Source organism: Echeneis naucrates, chromosome 17 (genome assembly GCF_900963305.1).
Source record: "Echeneis naucrates chromosome 17, fEcheNa1.1, whole genome shotgun sequence".
NCBI lineage: Eukaryota > Metazoa > Chordata > Actinopteri > Carangiformes > Echeneidae > Echeneis > Echeneis naucrates.
In genome coordinates, this window is record NC_042527.1 from 14,353,748 (window position 1) to 14,370,784 (window position 17,037).

The window sequence follows — 17,037 nt, forward strand, 5'->3', positions numbered from 1 at the left end:
CACCGAAATCTGCAAGTATTGTCTGGCACTGGAGAGGGAGATGGAGTGAAAGATCTGAGCAACAGGGGTAAGCTTCAGCGGATTTTCAAAGTGATTGCCTCTGGGAATGAAGCCGTCGCTTACATCTGCAATTATCACGTCCATTTACTTATTGAAGAGGACTGATGGTTACGCTCGATGGTTTTGTTAATGGAGTGATTCGGCTGTTTGTTTGCGTTTGTTTTGTTTTTGTTTTTGTTTTTTTGTTTTGTTTTTTAGAAAGGAATCATTATGTAAATCAATTTTACCTCCTCCCTCTTCCTTTGTTTATATCTTGTGAAGCCTGAACAGTGGGACAGCTGTACATTAGGACTCCAATCGCTGCTATTTGGAATTTTCAATAAATAAATCTAGTGTTGGTCGTGGAGAAAGCCACTGAGTATTAATTGGGGAAGTCTAGACCGGGTTATTAAAGAAAAAGGAAAAAAAGCTGTATTTCTAACGTAGCACTTGTCTTTAGTCAAGTAATTATGGTTCAAGCATCCACCTCCGAATCAATTGCCCTGGGGCAACACAAACTGAATGATTCCCTTGAGACAACTCTCAAAAACACTGAATGCAGCTCACTAAGACCAACATGGAAAAAGATCACAGTGGATTTCATAATGAAGACCAAAATCCACGGTTTGAAGTTTGTCTTCTCTCCGGACAAGTCGAAACCACAACAAGTCATCTGGATCATGGCCTTCTTTATCTGCGTCAGTCTCCTCATCACCTGGTCCTTGAATCGAATTCTCTATCTGATGTCCTACCCTGCTGTGACAAAGATCTACATGGTGTGGGCTCACAACATGTCCTTCCCAGCTGTCACGATCTGCAATAAAAATGTTTTCCGCGTATCCACCCTGACCAAGGATGACCTGTATCACAGTGGCTACTGGATGGACCTCATGTATCCGAATCACACAGTGATGGAGAGGAGCCTGTCCATCCTCAAAGACAACCACAAGCAGGGTCTCCTGAGGCTGCTGGACTTCAACAACTACACCCCGCCCCCTGATTATCGCATCAACACCACTGAAATGATGGGCCGGCTCGGTCATCAGCTGGAGGACATGCTGTTGGAGTGCAGGTTTCGTGGGGAAATCTGCACCTACAAAAACTTCAGCACTGTATGTACAGAAAAAAAAAAAAAGTGTTTGTCAGGTACTGATATGAAATGCTGTTTACAAGATGTATTAATAATTCATGTGAGCATATGACAATGCTCTATCCAGCAGGCATTCTCTGAGGGTGTTTTAAGATGATGTTTTCACAGCTGTCCTGTTTTTGCCTCTCAAACATGACAGTTATCAACCTGCTTAACTCCATTTCTTCAAAATCAGGGAAACAAATGCAATATCAAGTTATACTGTAATCAATGATTTCACTGCCTGCTTTGGAGCTGAAGCTTCTTCTTCACCTGCTCTCATCCTGGCAAGTTGTTGAATTTGTCAGGTGTTTGAGCACTTTATGCCTTTATCATCTATGACAATAATATTAGGGAAGAAAAATTTGAGCATTAATAATTCAGACATCATAAATCAGTCAACGTTAAAATTTTAATTAAACATCTGGAGGGCATTTAGAGTAAATGTTCTTGCTTCAAAAATACATTAGTTTTCCATTTAAAACATCAGACAGGAGTCTATTATACTCTGACTCACTGGCGCTGATATAACTATAATCCTAATATTTCTTCCAAACATCACCGCAAACTGGCAGCTTTTAACACCATCAGATAATAGTCACAAGGCTAAATGGGTAAAACTTCTGCAGTGAGAGGTAACAAATTTATTCTCTAACTTTGAAAATAATAAATCTTGGAACACAATGGCACACTGACCCAGGGCAGGCATTTATCCGCCCTGCCTTTCCAGATACAAATCCAGTATCCAGTGCAGATCCTAATTCCAGTCATAAAATTCAAACAGGTAACTGTGACAGCTTCAGATGGACTGAGACCTTTGAAATGTAAAATCCTGCATATAACGGGAAGTCAGCTGTCTTTAGGGGGCCACTTGCAGATGCAGAGCCTCCATGCTCTTTAAAACCAGCTACCATCGGGAGATTTGCCAGGATTGGATGATATTTGCAGTTTTAGCCTTGTTTTTTAATTCTAACCTCACATCTGAATCTTAAAATGGTCACTAGTTAGCTTCTTTCTACTGACTTTGCAAACCTCATCATGTAGCCAGCAGGGGGAAGGGACCAAAGCCCTCTGTTATCTGTTTGAGCCAATGTAAATCTTTCTAATTCTGGACATGGTACACTGAATGTGATCTCCTGAGATCAGCTTTGTCCTTGGCATGTCGATTGAGTTTTTTTTTGTTTTTTTTCTCACCATTCTGGATACTGAAAGCTTACTTGAGATGGATGGATTCCTTTTACTTGTGGGCTGAAATGTTGTGGAAATGCAGTGAAAGCTCAAGAGGAGCACCAATTTTTATGGCAACACATCATCTCCGCAGCCACATTTTTATTTCTGGCTGCTATTTATGCGTTGTCACTATTTGACAAATTAATACTGTATATACGGATGACCTGAATCATTAATGTAGCAAGTGGCACAGTGAGGCAAATTAATCTTTTTTTATTTTTTATTTTTTTATCTTTTTGATATCTATGCAAGTATGGCCAAGTATGGCCACAGTAATATGAATTTTATGAGGAACTGACTCGGTCGTTCTGGAATTTATCCAATAATAAATAGGGGAATAGTAAATGGGTGCAATATCAAATGAATTAATTATTAAATTTATATTTTGATGTCTAAAGTTCAGCAATTGAAATAGATCTCAGTTTAACTGTTCTTTGATTATGAAGCTTGTAAATGTAATTTAAAAAAAGATACAGACTGGAAGTGTCATACTAACCCTAATTATTCCAATGCTTTGAACTCAGTTGTCTGGTATTAACGATGTTAACATTTCTGACTGTATCTCAGTTTGATTCAGTTGCTCCAAGATTCACATCCTTCCTTTGCTTCTGCAGTGTGGAAACCATCAATAGGTTATGTTACAATTACAAATGGTATAAAACTAATGTGCTAAATACTGCAGATTTCTGCGATGTCCTGAAATACACGAGGAATAGATATTGTAGTCGCTGCCAGCGTTGCATAGCCGATCAGTTTTACAGTCTGATAGTGTCTCATGCTGATAGACTTATCTTGAATTTACTCGACCCCTCAAGCTGTATTCACATTCTTTTTTCTTTCTTGGTCCAAACAGTTGCTCAATTTTAAATCAACAGTTTTCCAATCAAGGGGAATATACACAACTGGGAAAAAAAAAATAAAAATAAAAAAATCTGTGTCTGTGTTAACTGTAAGTGCAAAAAAGTGACTTGTATCCATTACATCAGAGATATTTGGTGTTAGGAAGCCCACTGTTGCGATTGCACATCAATTGTGAAGTGAGTTGAGCTTTGCTGGCACAGGTTTTATCTCTTAAGAAGTTTAGAATTCAAGACACATGTTTGCGACAAACCCAAATTATAGTTTGTTAGAGTGTCCAGAGAGCTGGCAACATAGATGAGTCTTATTTAATGATGGAAAAATAGTACAGTCACTCTAAATTACTCAGGGGAAATTTGGAAATAAATTGGTAAAGATTGGTAGCTGCTGCTGCTGCTGCTGCTGAGGAACGAGTCCTTCATTCCTCAAATCCGAGCAAGGTGCCAGTTTGAAGCTGGTACATCTTATGCAAATAATCACAGCTCCACTGCAATAATTACCTATCCTGCTCAATTTCATGCTGCCATGTAATACATCTTGTCTTGGTACAAGTTTGACTATATCACGATCCTTGTTGTTTTGGTTTTGTTCTGTTTTTTTTTTTTACAGATTTACACACGCTATGGAAAGTGCTACACTTTCAACTCGGGATTGGACGGCAACCCTTTGTTGACCACGTTAAAAGGTGGCACTGGGAATGGTTTGGAGATCATGTTGGACATTCAGCAGGATGAATACCTGCCTGTTTGGGGAGAAACAGGTTAGTGCACTATTTTGGCATTTCTGGTACCATTTTATCTTTTAACGGTGATGTAGAGATTTCTCTATTTTGTCAATAAGAATGATTTCTGACTTCACATACAGAGTTTTCTTGGGTCTTATCATTCTCTTATGGCTAAATCTTCTCTACTACACAGGGTTTGTGTTTATGCTGGTCTAAAATCTGACATCAAGCGTAATAAAATCACTCTGGTACCACTTAAAAGTGGACGACATCATCACTGAAAAACTAAATGGCATGCAGTGAATTGGTTAAATATCGGCAGAGCACACACATTTGTATCTCGTAAACTTCTGTCATGTGGTAAAGAAAATCTGTGTCCATGTACATCTCAGCATCACTGCTAGTGGAAGGATAAAGAGCTGTAAAGCGGGTTTCCATTTGGAAACCGTGCTGGGTTTTTTTTTTTTTTTCTTGTTACATTCTGGCGTGCTGTATTCACAGATGAGACCTCCTATGAAGCAGGCATCAAGGTTCAGATCCACAGCCAGGATGAGCCGCCCTTCATTGACCAACTGGGATTTGGTGTGGCCCCTGGTTTTCAAACTTTTGTGTCATGTCAGCAGCAACTGGTACCTAATGTTCAGCCTCCACCCCTCCAACCTCAATGTTTTTTGCTGCTTTATTTTGTCTTTGTCCCCAAATCCTCACCAGCCAATGCCCATTACATCTATGTCACCAGGCCTGGAGCAAAATCAGATCTCTGATTAACTTTGTGTGGAAAATGTGCAGTTAAAGTGTCAAATAAACAGCCAGTGAGTCTCGGTACAATTCATTAAACTGCAGAGTTGTTGCAGCCAAGAAACACTGATAGAGCAGGCCAAGTAACGATTGGATGCAATCAGATGAGCATACTGTGCTTATCAGAGCCAAAAGAACCTACACAGTACAAAAATTATCTGGCAGCTCAGAGTGTTTGTTTTACTTTTCATATTATTCATATATATGAAAATATGAATGCTGCTTCTTGAATACAGCAGCTCGTGGCACATTCAAAGAGAAGACAGAGAGAGGCTGCGAATTATGGGTCAGCAGACTAGGGATCACAATATTGCTCTGAACAAAAAATCTACCTTATTCAAAGCTCTTGAGAATTAAATATTTCTATAAAATGCATCAATTCTGAAAAAAACTGTATGAATTAACTATTAGGATACATTTACATACTGAAATGAAGGCTGAAATGAACTATATTCAGCCTGCTTTTAGCTCTTACTAAATAATTGGCCTCTGAAGAATCTCAAGACTTAATGTTCATGGAAAGATATATATATATATATAAACCTGGTGCATCTGTCATCATTAGTTTATTTTTCTAACTTGAGTCCATACTAAAATTGCTATTTTCATAGCTACGACATATTTAAAAAATACGTCATCATCCGTAGCAGCATGGTAAAATGAGGATTTTGGCACACAATATCAAGAGAAGCAGAAAGGGGTCTGTGGCAAATCAGCTCCTCGTCTGCAGCCATCTACTCACAGCTACAATGAAGGATGACAAGTAATAATGCTGTTTTATTGAGCCCAAATCGATCAGAAAACCCACGTGTGAGGTCATAGTAGTGAGCTCTTATGGATTTCCTATCCAAATCTAATGAAACTATACAGCAGCTATGCGATGTTGCCAAGGCAACAAATTCAAATTCTCTCCTCTTTGTCTTTGCTCGAATAGCACTCAAACCAAACACCAGACGCTAATTTTCAAAGGAAACAGATTAGGAAAACGTTCTCTGACAAACGAACGACAAGCCAAGGAAATGTTGGCTTTGCTTCAAAGGTTTTTAGGTGTTTGCAGTGACTACCTCTGAGATCAACTGTATTTTTTTACTGTGCTGCAGGCTCATTAATATTTCTATGACATAATCTACCATTTGTGCATTAAACCAAATTCATTATTTTAACAATTAATCAGCCCCAATTTAAATGATTTTGCTCCTTAAGTTAGTGGTTGTTGCCGGCTCATGAGCATGAGATGATAATCAGATAAAACCTCCACCCTCCTTTTTGCAGAATAACATGGGATGCTTGAGGCAGATTTCTGGTCTCCTGAAACAGACACTTGGACACCACAAATATGACAAATTTTTTATTTATTCATTTTTTTGTTTGGGGGAACAAGTTTTGAATGTATGTGTCTCTTTCTCTCTTTGCCTTTCTAAAAATATTGCACAATGTTTGAGGTGTATCATCATTCAGCCATCTCCAAGGAGCAAATTTGGACTGTTAATCACCATCGCAAAGTTCCTGCCAGAAAGAAAACGAATATGGGATGTCATTTGTAATCGTGACAGGAGCGCCCACACCAGTGACAGCTAAAAGGCATGTTTACAACCTAAAAGATGTGCTGAATTAATTAGGCTGTCATTAAAGCAGCATTAATTTCAGTCTCCTACAACTACACTGACTGCTCTCTGAGTAATAATAGACAGCTGGATGAAGCATTTATGATCGCCTTTGACTTTTTTATTTTTTTTATCTTTTGAGGCTTTAAATTTTAAATAGTAGGCTGGGACTACTACCACAAATTTGGACTAGAACTATGTACTATATTGTAACTGAACTGTGTCTTCACTCAAGGTTTTGAAATGAGACGAATGAATGACAGCCAACCTGTGCAGACAGTACCAGGGCCTGTCGTGTTGTGTTGTTATACTGACACCAGACTGACTCTGCAGAGGGGTGTACTACTTTCTGTCCCTTACCTTGCTGTTGCTCCTCCTTTATTTTAATAATGATGTGGGCTGTGTTCCCTCACCCCTCGCCCTAGATGAGACGTCCTATGAGGCCGGCATAAAGGTACAGCTTCACACTCAATCAGAGCCTCCTTTCCTCCATGAGCTCGGCTTCGGGGTCGCCCCCGGCTTCCAAACGTTCATTTCCACCCAAGAGCAGAGGGTAGCGTATCACTGTCTGGGCTTGCTGCATGCCAAATTATTCCCTTACTCCTTTAAACAATAGAACAGCTACACACCCATTGACACTTTCATCTGTTGGCCCATTCCTCTAAAGAATGGATTCATCTGTCTTCCTCCATGTGACTGAAACAAAAACATTTTATCTATCCTTGTCGTCGTCGTCTCTGTTTAATAGGTGACGGTAAAGATCAGTTAACATGTTTAATTCTACCTTTAAACCATTCATGCAAGTCTGTTGCTTTCACTGCCATGATGTGACTGTTATTTGACTGTTTTGTTTTTTTTTTTCCCTGTCTTCCTTTAATGTATTGTCGGGAAATTCCTCTGGGCTGATCTTTAATGTCATCTGGAGGGACCAGGCAGTGTGAATAATATATTTTATTACCCATGAGGACTCAGGCATCAGTTTGAAATTGAGCATTTATTACGCTAGGGTTTTATCCGCAGTGGTAACTCCAGTTATGAGAATCTGTGGGGTAGAAATGGAGGTGGCTTAATCATGTTTGCAATTTAAGTGCAGTCCAGCAGTGTCGTTTCTCTGTAAAGTTTGTCAGGAAGATGCCTTCAGCATTGATTGCTGGCTAACTTCCACAGCAATTAGCAGCTATGTGCTCAAAGGCCCAAGAAAAGCATTGCTGTGCTCTATAAATAATTGGTTCATTCATCAGGGATTCATTTCCATACACGAGCTGTAAACAAGACTTTCTAAGGGGATTTCTGGACTGTATACACTGCGGTCAGTTTCTTTAAATTGTTTCAGGGAGCTCAACACAGATTGTGCACATACATACATACATACATACTGCAGTTAGAAGAGCGCCTTGAGCCTACTTTTAACTGTGAACAGAAAGCTTAAAAGTCATTAAATATTCCTCATTAGAAGATTCATTTAGGATTCCCAGAGTTACTCATAAATGTAGTGACCTGGCTCTTTACCTTTTAATGAGAGTTTTACCTCTAATGAGACTGCAGACAGAATATACACTGTGATGAATATGAAGTGAACTGTACAGTCACAGTGAGCCCACAGTCCTATGCAGAATGGGCACTCCATGGGCAAAGAAAAGTCTAAACAGAAAATAAGCAATCGAAGCACTTTAATTTTGACTGTCCAAGTTTATTATTTTTGGCCTGTTCTCATTAAATATATCATCGTTACTATGTTACGTTCTGTATAATGTCTGTTAACCTCATTTAATTGTTCATTTAAAACTGCAAAGTGTTTATTGTTCCGAGTTTCATTCTCAGGGTTGTAAAAATTTGTCCATTGATTGTGGTGTCCTGTCTGAAACAACATATTTTACAGATTTCTCTTAAGCCTGTCTCTATTCCCATGGTACTCTGCTTCCTACCGGGGACTAGACCTGTATTAGTAATGTTCTGCATGATGTCTGCTTGCTGCTAAAAATGAGCAATAATGTTGTTTTGACAAAACATTTTGTGCAACTATTGTCTCAGTGTTTTCATTTAAATGCTCCAGTATTGTTTTTTTTTTTAAACATACATATATTTATACATATATATTTATTTTTTCAGTTTGAAATGTGTGTTGGGTTTTGTCAGCTTGTTGTCCTCTTTGTACTTCTGCTGTACTGGGCTTGCATTATGTTAATTGTTGTAATCCTGTGTGTTTATATACTGAGAGAAAACATGTGCTGTGTGCTCTTTCAGCTTCAGTACCTCCCTCCGCCTTGGGGGGATTGCAAATCTACTCCCATAGACTCTGAATACTTTTCCAAGTACAGCATCACCGCCTGCCGCATTGACTGTGAAACCCGATACCTGCTGGAAAACTGCAACTGCAGGATGGTTCACATGCCCGGTAGGAATTCAGGCTGATTGTGAACGGTGTTGCAAAGGGCAGTGTCTTTGTGTAGCATTTTTTATATTTGATATGTATTTTTGTTCACTTTTGTGTTGTTTCAAACAGGAACCTCAACTGTTTGCACACCTGAGCAGTACAAAGACTGTGCTGATCCAGCTTTAGGTGAGACCACACACTGTACAGTATAAATGTGAAATACGAGAATCATATCTTGGCATTACTATCTGAATTGACCTGAGTGCTCAGTAAAGCAGCCATGAGACTGTTCCAGTCTTTAGATAATACCACTGCAGCTTTATCTTGGAATAACTTTCATCTCAGACAGTACTGAAGCAAAATAATAAAGAAAAATGATTGTTCCATTTAGAATATTTGTGACGTGTCTACGCTTCGCTCGTATCAAATAAATCCCACAGCACTTTGCTTTTCCCTTCTGCTGTATTATAGCTTCAGTCATTATTTGCTTTCATGGAAAGTGAACGATGGCAGCGAATGTAGTATTTTTCGTTTGTGGGAAGAGATATTTTTAGCAGAAACTGAGGTTTGTTTGATTCTTCGCAGTGATCACGATATTTTGAATGACTTTGATCATCCACAGACTTTTTGGTAGAGAAAGACAACGATTACTGTGTCTGTCAGACCCCCTGCAACATGACTCGCTATGGCAAGGAGCTGTCCATGGTTAAGATCCCCAGTAAGGCATCTGCTAAATATCTGGCTAAGAAATTCAACAAAACTGAGCAATATATTGGGTAAGTATTGTCTGATAGCAGTGAGTTATTCAGATCATGGTGTCTTTTCTTCTTTCTGTTGATGTATGGATGTAGTGGAAAGCAGCATAACCTAAGTCTCCATCGTTCACCTTCAATGTAACAATAATGAAAGGTAGTAGCATAGGAAATGAGGCATATCAGTTGGTAGTGTATTATGGCTGCAAATACATTTCTGGTGTGCTCTTCTGTCATGTCTCCAGAGAAAATATATTGGTCTTGGACATCTTCTTTGAAGCTCTGAATTATGAGAAGATTGAGCAGAAGAAGGCCTATGAAATTGCAGGGCTTCTTGGTAAGATTCCCGCAGTTTCTGGCTCATCATGACAGAAAAATGTGGCTGACCTCAGTATCAGCACTCTCAGCAGGTCCCTGCTGCATATTTCAAATTTTTTTTGTCTTCACGCCTGGAGCTTTGAGGTTTCCTCTTTGAACTCATTTAAACGGGCTGAACGCATTTTTATAATCTGATGCTCTTGCAAGGGTAACAGGGTTTGGTCCGAGTCGAAGCTCAGGGTAGATGGACACTTTTGACAAGCCTGTTCTGATTATTCAGTGAGATACTGAATTAAAGGTGACAGCATGGGGGATGGTTTCACACACCGTCGTTCTGTTACAGCACTGCCATCATTTGTTCTTCTCTCGACTTCTAGGTGACATCGGAGGTCAGATGGGGTTGTTCATTGGAGCCAGTGTCTTAACAATACTGGAAATATTTGACTACCTATATGAGGTAACACTTATTATAGCCATTACAGTAATTACTGCAATAGTTTAGAAATATACATGTTATATTTCGTGCTCAGAAGTACACAAATGGTTCTATGCTGCTTGTTGAGCAGTTAATATGTAGGTAGAGCCAGCTCTCCTAGCTGAGCAGTCCATTGCATTATCAAACACATTAAATCTCACTTATTTAGTTCAAACAAAAATTATAACTAAAACTAGGTACCCTTGTCATGCAGATAGCAGTGTGTGCAATGACTCATAACCTCCTGAAATGCATTTTTTTTAGTTTTACACTTTCATTCCTATATGTAGTAAACCAGTGAAATACTGTGCTGACTTGCAGATTTAATTACCCCGACCCAGAGGCACACTAGCTGCCTTTGCTTACAGGCTTAAATCAAAGACCTGCTAACAGCTGCTGGTTTCAGCTTCATTTTAAATGCACAGACACGGAAGTAATATTATAGTAGTCTGGAAATATTCCCCAAAATATGGGAATCCTGCTCTAACAATTAATTTTACATGAACTGATATTATTCACACACAGGAATTCAAAATTAAATGCATTGCTGATATTTAATTTTAATGTCATGCATCTCATGTTTGTAATGTGTATCTGATGTTTTTGTATTTAGGTGTTTAAGGATAAGGTTTTGGGTTACTTCATACGCAAGAAACGGCCGCAACGTTGCCAGAGCGACAATCTGGTAATTTCCAGTCTCTCAGAATGGATATGACTGAATGAAATTAATGTGATATGTCTAAGATAAGCTCAGGAGCAATGGCAAAATGTCTGTTCACACTGGAAATGCTTTTAATGAACAGCACCGACACCAGAGAGAAATAAAAGCCAAACAACATTATGTCGTCATTAGCATTAATTTATCTTGCAGAAATGATGCATTGCATTGGCGAAAACAGCAATACATAAACATGGCTTTAATTACACAGAGTGAATGCATGATCAGTATAATGTACAAACCATTGCTTTGGCTCTGCAACAGTTTAGTAGCTGGAATGCAAATGAGGACCGTAAAACCAAAATCACTTTTTAAGCCTCTCTTCCTGAGCCTTTTTCTGCTTTATTAAATGTTTTGCGACTTGACTGCCCTTAAACTTTTGTGCATAGACAAGTAGAAATGTAGCACCTGACCCGCTTTCAGTTAACTTTTCTTTTTTATTATTATTATTTTTCAACTCGGAAAATGCTCTCATGGTCACAGGTTATGGCCCTAATCGTAGTTAATCCCACACACCAGCCCACTTCTCATGAATTTACATAATTTACAGTGTCTTTTGTGCGTCATCCTCAGTGATAATGAAAGCTCACTTGGAACAGGAAAATCTGTTATCGGACTTTGGTTTGCGGAGTTCATGTCTGACAGTATGATTATAGCAAACACAGAATAGATTGAGGAGAGATTGGAAATCAGATTAGGAGGTTTTAAGATTGATGTGTGAGGAGAAATCAGATTAAGAGGTTTTCCGGATATTATAAACAAGTGACGATCAACTAATTTTCAAAGCCCTCAAGGCAACGAAACCCAATTTATGTCAAAATGAAAACTGGAGTGAGACATTTCTCTCTCCCCCTAAATCACAACATTTTGTTGAACCCAGTGGTTTAACACACAGTATCTAGGGGCACATTCATATCCCTGGCAGACTTTTACATTTACGAGGATTATACAGAGTAATTAAGAGATTATTTATAAAAGCAATTTGCCCTCTTAATATCAGTAATCATTAAATGTTCTCCACAAACTGCTGAATCAAATATTCTTAGTGGGTTGCTCGGTTGATTAAAATTTTTGATTCTGATAAATGGTGTGCACTGTGTCCATAAAATTAAATAACTATCAACTATTCTTGTAACTATCTCTATGTCATTCATCTTAATTTTCTGTATGTCAAGAATGGAAAAAACTCTGTATAAATATGTTTTATGTCATTTCTCTGCCAGGAGAACTTCATTTAAATATATTAATTGCAATAACTTATACATGCATTTTTAAAACACAAGAAAAACTTTATTTTTTGCCTTGAGCCAAATAAAAGCCAAAGGCTTCTTCCCCTTCCAACACAGAAAAAGAAGGAAGGCAACCTAAAATATTTCTTTTTTTTTTCCTGGTGCTGTTTCAGTCCAAAGCATTGAAGAAGATCAGCGTTAGATGCAGACATTTGTTGTTGTTCCTGAGCATGCTGTTTGCATCCAGCTTTTCCTGTCAGAATTGCAGAAATGCAAACACTTTTTCTTTGTTATGTGACACATAATTCCAAGACTTTTTCATTAGGTGTAAAATAAAAAAAAAAATAAAATACAGCATGTAAAATAAGTTGTGCCATAAATTGGTGAAAAGGTTTTGGGTTTGTGTCACCACATTACGTTCATGCATGCTTGGTTGCTTCAGGTTCAGCAGTCGGTCGGACAACTTAGACTGTGCCTTTCTCTTTTGTAGAAGTGGATTAAGGTTTGCTTGTTTTTTCCCGTTTCTGGAGGATCAGTTATCATAAATGAAAATCTGGTCGCACACAAAGCTGATATTGTTAGGATGCTGACATAGTGTGATATTTGCTGTATTCTGCTCCATTCATGCCATATGTTCACCTGCTTACTATAAGCCATCCTCTTTACTTTATCCCATATTCAAGAAATCCATTTTCACATCTCCACTCAAACAACATGGCAAAGAAGTCATACATTTGGTTGTTTAGATGCTGTTTTAACTTCCTTAATCTCAGTGGTCATCAGCATGTCTGAATGAGAGTAGCTGCCCCTGTGCTTTCCCTGCCAAAACCCCCAAATCTTGTTTTGACCCTTCTGTGCTTTTATGATGTCACTGAGGGGAAAACTCACACCGCATCCTCTCACACTTCTGAGTAAGAGCATTTACATTGTGTTTTATTTTCATTTCAGTCACCCTCACCCATCTTTCTTTTCATCATGTCTATTCCAGGAGTTTCCAGAGAACCCAACCAGCCCTGGTGTCACGCCTAATCATGCCCCCAGGTAGCACACCCCATTGATAATAGATGCTCCCTCCCATGCTGTCCCTCTCTTTCATACATACTTGAAATCATCTCATACATCATTTCCTTAGTAGCTACACATGATTTGGTTGGCTTCAGCAGGCATACAACAACAACAACAAAATAAAAAAAAACCAACAGGGTGATTATCAAATTGCGGTGAGCATTTTAATAACTGATGTTGTGACGAACAGGTTAGTTATGGTGTGTGCGTATTCATTGGCTCAACAGAAGACATGAGTTGGTTGGATTCTCCAAGTGTAGAGAGATTTGACTTTCTGCGCCAAGCAAAAGGTGCTCCTTCTTCTGAATAATAATGCTTTCTCTCCCGAAGGATAAAGCGCACTACTTGTGTGAAAAGAGATTACATATTTATTGAATCATTGTACAAAAAGCTGCACCACATGGGATCTGTTTGTTTCCCTGCAGCACAAAGGTCCATTTCAGGCTCGTGCCAGATAACATCGCTAGATGCATTACTTTGTGATGTTATCACAGGCCTGCATGCAGTGAGTTTGTACAAAATATAAATGGCTCTTTGTCTGCTGGAATAACCATTTTGCCAGTGGGGAGTTTTGTTATCCACATATCAGCAGTTTTTTACTCAGTGAGCACACATACCGGAAAATGCAGACATCTGTGGATATTTCGGCTTCCGTAACTTAAAGAGTTGAATATAATAGTGTAAAATCAGGACTAAAAATATGCTGTTTTCTTTCTCCTCTCCCTCCTTTCACTCATCTCTCCCCACCTCCCCCTGATTTTCTTTAACGCTCTTCTCACTACCTGTGAAACATATGCAATGTGGCTGATCTTGGAACCTCCAAATCTGTTGTATTCATTTCTTCATCATTGTCCACATATGTTTCTGTCATTCATTGTCCTCCATTTTTTTTTTACTATCCTTGTGTCTGATGCCTTAATGATCAATATCATTTCAACCTTTGTTTTTGCGATTTTTTTTTTTTTTTTTTTTTTTTTCTCTCCAATATTTTCTGCATTGACCCGGTGCCTCTCATTTTACCTGTGGCTCATTTCATTTGTCCATCACCGTTGCCTCTCCCTTCATCATCCCTCCCTTAACCTCTTTGAACTCGTCTTCCGTCCCTCCCTCCCCTCTGATTTTTCCAGAGCACCTGTGACACCCTCCGGAGTCACTCGGACAGTCTCGGATTCACGCCGAACATGTTACCTCGTCACCCGACTCTAGGCAACTTCGAGGAGTTTGCTTGTTGACAACATAATGTAGGGGTTTTGGGGTGGGGTGGCACATCTGGAGACTTGACAGCAAACTGTGAAATAATTTATTTATTTAACAGAAAAAGGGTTGAGTGTATAAACTAGATAACTAGATAGACTCCAGATAAACTAAGGTTTATCATTGTCTGAATAGAAATAGAATACTATCATCAGTAAAAAAGAGACCACTTCCAAAACAGAACTCAGGTTTAACTGCCAGGTCGAGGCATCAGTGTTCATTTATTCATGTTTCATTTTGTGGATTTGTTTTTTTTTTTTTGTTTTGTTTTTTTTCTTAACTAGTCACTTCAGAGTGTACAATCACTGAAGATAAATGTGTCCAGAGAAAGGGTTCTGACCTTTGCTGAGATGCGTTGCATAGTACTGTTGTGCCACTTTTGCTGTAGATCAATCAAATTTGGAAAAAAAAAAAAAAAAGGGGGAAAGTAGATACATGTGGATTGGTGTGTGTAGCATTGCAGTTTCTTATCAGTGTTGCATCTCCAGCATGTGGCCAGTGCTGTAGTGAGTGACCTTATACCTGTCACCAGTTAGAAGAGAAGAGCCTTTTTAGAAATCTGCTCAACTTTGAAGAGCTGATTGTTGTTTAAAAGAGCTGCTCATACGTGAATCAAAACACTGAATGAGTGTTTAATGTTGCCTTTTGCTACTATGAGGCTTTGAATCGCTTCATCAATTAGACAACTGTGCTTATTCCACTTTAAAACAGAAGATGAACTTGATTATTTGTATATATACAGTATGCAAGCATTTCATTGTGATCCACGTGGAGCAGGGGACAACAGAGGCTGCTGAGTTGGATGTTTTTGTTAATTTTAATCATTTTTTACATGCATTAAGGATAAAAAAAAAAGAGAGTCAGGAGGCCAGAAAAGGCTGTTGATTGTATCTTTATATCTTTATATCGCATTGTAGTTTTCATTTCCCATTTTAATGGGGGATAGTGGTTCTGTGCAGTCTGCCACACAATCTTGCTAGCATTCAGCTTGCTGCAAAAGTTGGCCCTTGTTGCCATGGGAATTCATCAGAACAAAAAATAAATAACTATATATATATCGGGCTTTCTTCCAGCATTTTTAATGAATCATTTTTTCCCTTCTTGTGTCTTAAAGGGGTTCACCAGCACAATCCCTTCTGATTAGTATCTATTCTGTATTGAAAAAAGTAAAGTTTAAAAGGCTTGTTGGCGACATTCCTAAACTTGACTGAAATTTGTAAATAATCGTAATGAAATAATGCCATGAAGAAATTCTGTACTGCGAGACTAAATATGTTACGTTTCTGGTGATTACAACATGAGTGACACATGGATAGACTTTATTAAGATACAAGACAATTGCCTCAAAACATCAGAACCACCATGCACCTCAGTTCCATCAGTTTAGTTAATTTAGAACAGAAATGCATTGTACAATTTTGCCATTGTACCCTATTATTATTATTATTATTATTATTATTATTATTATTATTATTATTATTATTATTATTCAAGAACATGTAATAAGTCACAAATAAAAGTTTGTGATGTATTAATGATCAAGTATAATAAACTCTATATTTACCCATCTTACTCATGTACACAACTTTTCTTCTAATCCTCGTGTCTATTCCTCTCCTCTCTACCTTCACTGTGTTATTTATATATAAATCCTTGACACCACAGTTATGCACTTGTAGGTACACTTGCACATCCATCATTATAAATACTTCATTGAAATTTTTTTTTTTTATGTGAAACTTTCAAATATAATGCCAATCCAGTGAGTGGTGTTCATAATACTGTAGCTTTATTACTCTATTGTGTGTGAATTAGATGACTGTTGATGTGAAGCACAAACCCTTGGAGATCAGCCATCACTCGAAAGCCTATGACTGGACGTCTATGGTTGTGACTACCTTTTTGTGGCTCAAGTTTTAACTTCTCACACTGTTACACATGGTGTGTTCACTGCTCCAGCGTTATCAGGAATAAGAGGGCACTCCAAGAGGAGCCAGAGGCCACATTTATAAAGAGACTTTATCCAAATGGAAATTTTACCTTTCAGGAAAAAGCTAAAAGTGAATCAGTGGTGTCCTGAGCAATAAATGCACTGAATTCGATACTGTTGTTATCAAATTGACATTGAGGGAAATAAATTATTTGGGTTTTCCATTTTTGATAGCTGGAATGGTTGTAGACTAAACAGCTGTCAACTGTATATGATATAACTGTGTAATAACCATCTTCATCCAAATAAAGAGACACGAATACCAGTCCATGTTACACAATGATGCTCTTCTGAAGATGCTGCATTGCCATGATGATTTTTAATCGTTTGTGTGTGTGTGTGTGTGTGTGTTTCCTGTTGTCAGGTTGAGCAAATGAATAAAAATGACCCAGCAACTAACACGAACTGTTGGGAATACGCAAGAATTGTGAAATGTCCCAGATCTTTACCTCTCTCCCCGCCCCCTGCCTTACTACCAAT

At 38.4% G+C, this 17,037-nt stretch overlaps 1 protein-coding gene across 1 annotated transcript; it reads left to right on the forward strand.

The window, feature by feature from the left end:
- The first annotated feature begins 300 nt into the window (after positions 1 to 300).
- On the forward strand, positions 301 to 15,017 carry asic1c (acid-sensing (proton-gated) ion channel 1c). The gene is made up of 11 exons (XM_029524515.1): positions 301 to 1,151; positions 3,866 to 4,016; positions 4,482 to 4,609; positions 8,627 to 8,777; positions 8,886 to 8,942; positions 9,379 to 9,532; positions 9,754 to 9,845; positions 10,204 to 10,283; positions 10,915 to 10,986; positions 13,237 to 13,289; positions 14,441 to 15,017. Exons 1-11 carry the CDS (start codon positions 510 to 512, stop codon positions 14,517 to 14,519), a joined length of 1,659 nt encoding a protein of 552 aa, XP_029380375.1. The 5' UTR covers positions 301 to 509; the 3' UTR covers positions 14,520 to 15,017.
- The last annotated feature ends 2,020 nt before the right edge of the window (positions 15,018 to 17,037 follow it).

What these genes read in the sequence shown, in the direction of transcription:
- asic1c (XM_029524515.1), top strand. Translation starts at nt 510, where the DNA reads ATGGTTCAAGCATCCACCTCCGAATCAATTGCCCTGGGGCAACACAAA. An exon ending in TATTTGACTACCTATATGAG is followed by an intron (nt 10,284 to 10,914) that starts GTAACACTTATT and finishes TTTTGTATTTAG; the next exon opens with GTGTTTAAGGATAAGGTTTT. An exon ending in GTTGCCAGAGCGACAATCTG is followed by an intron (nt 10,987 to 13,236) that starts GTAATTTCCAGT and finishes TGTCTATTCCAG; the next exon opens with GAGTTTCCAGAGAACCCAAC.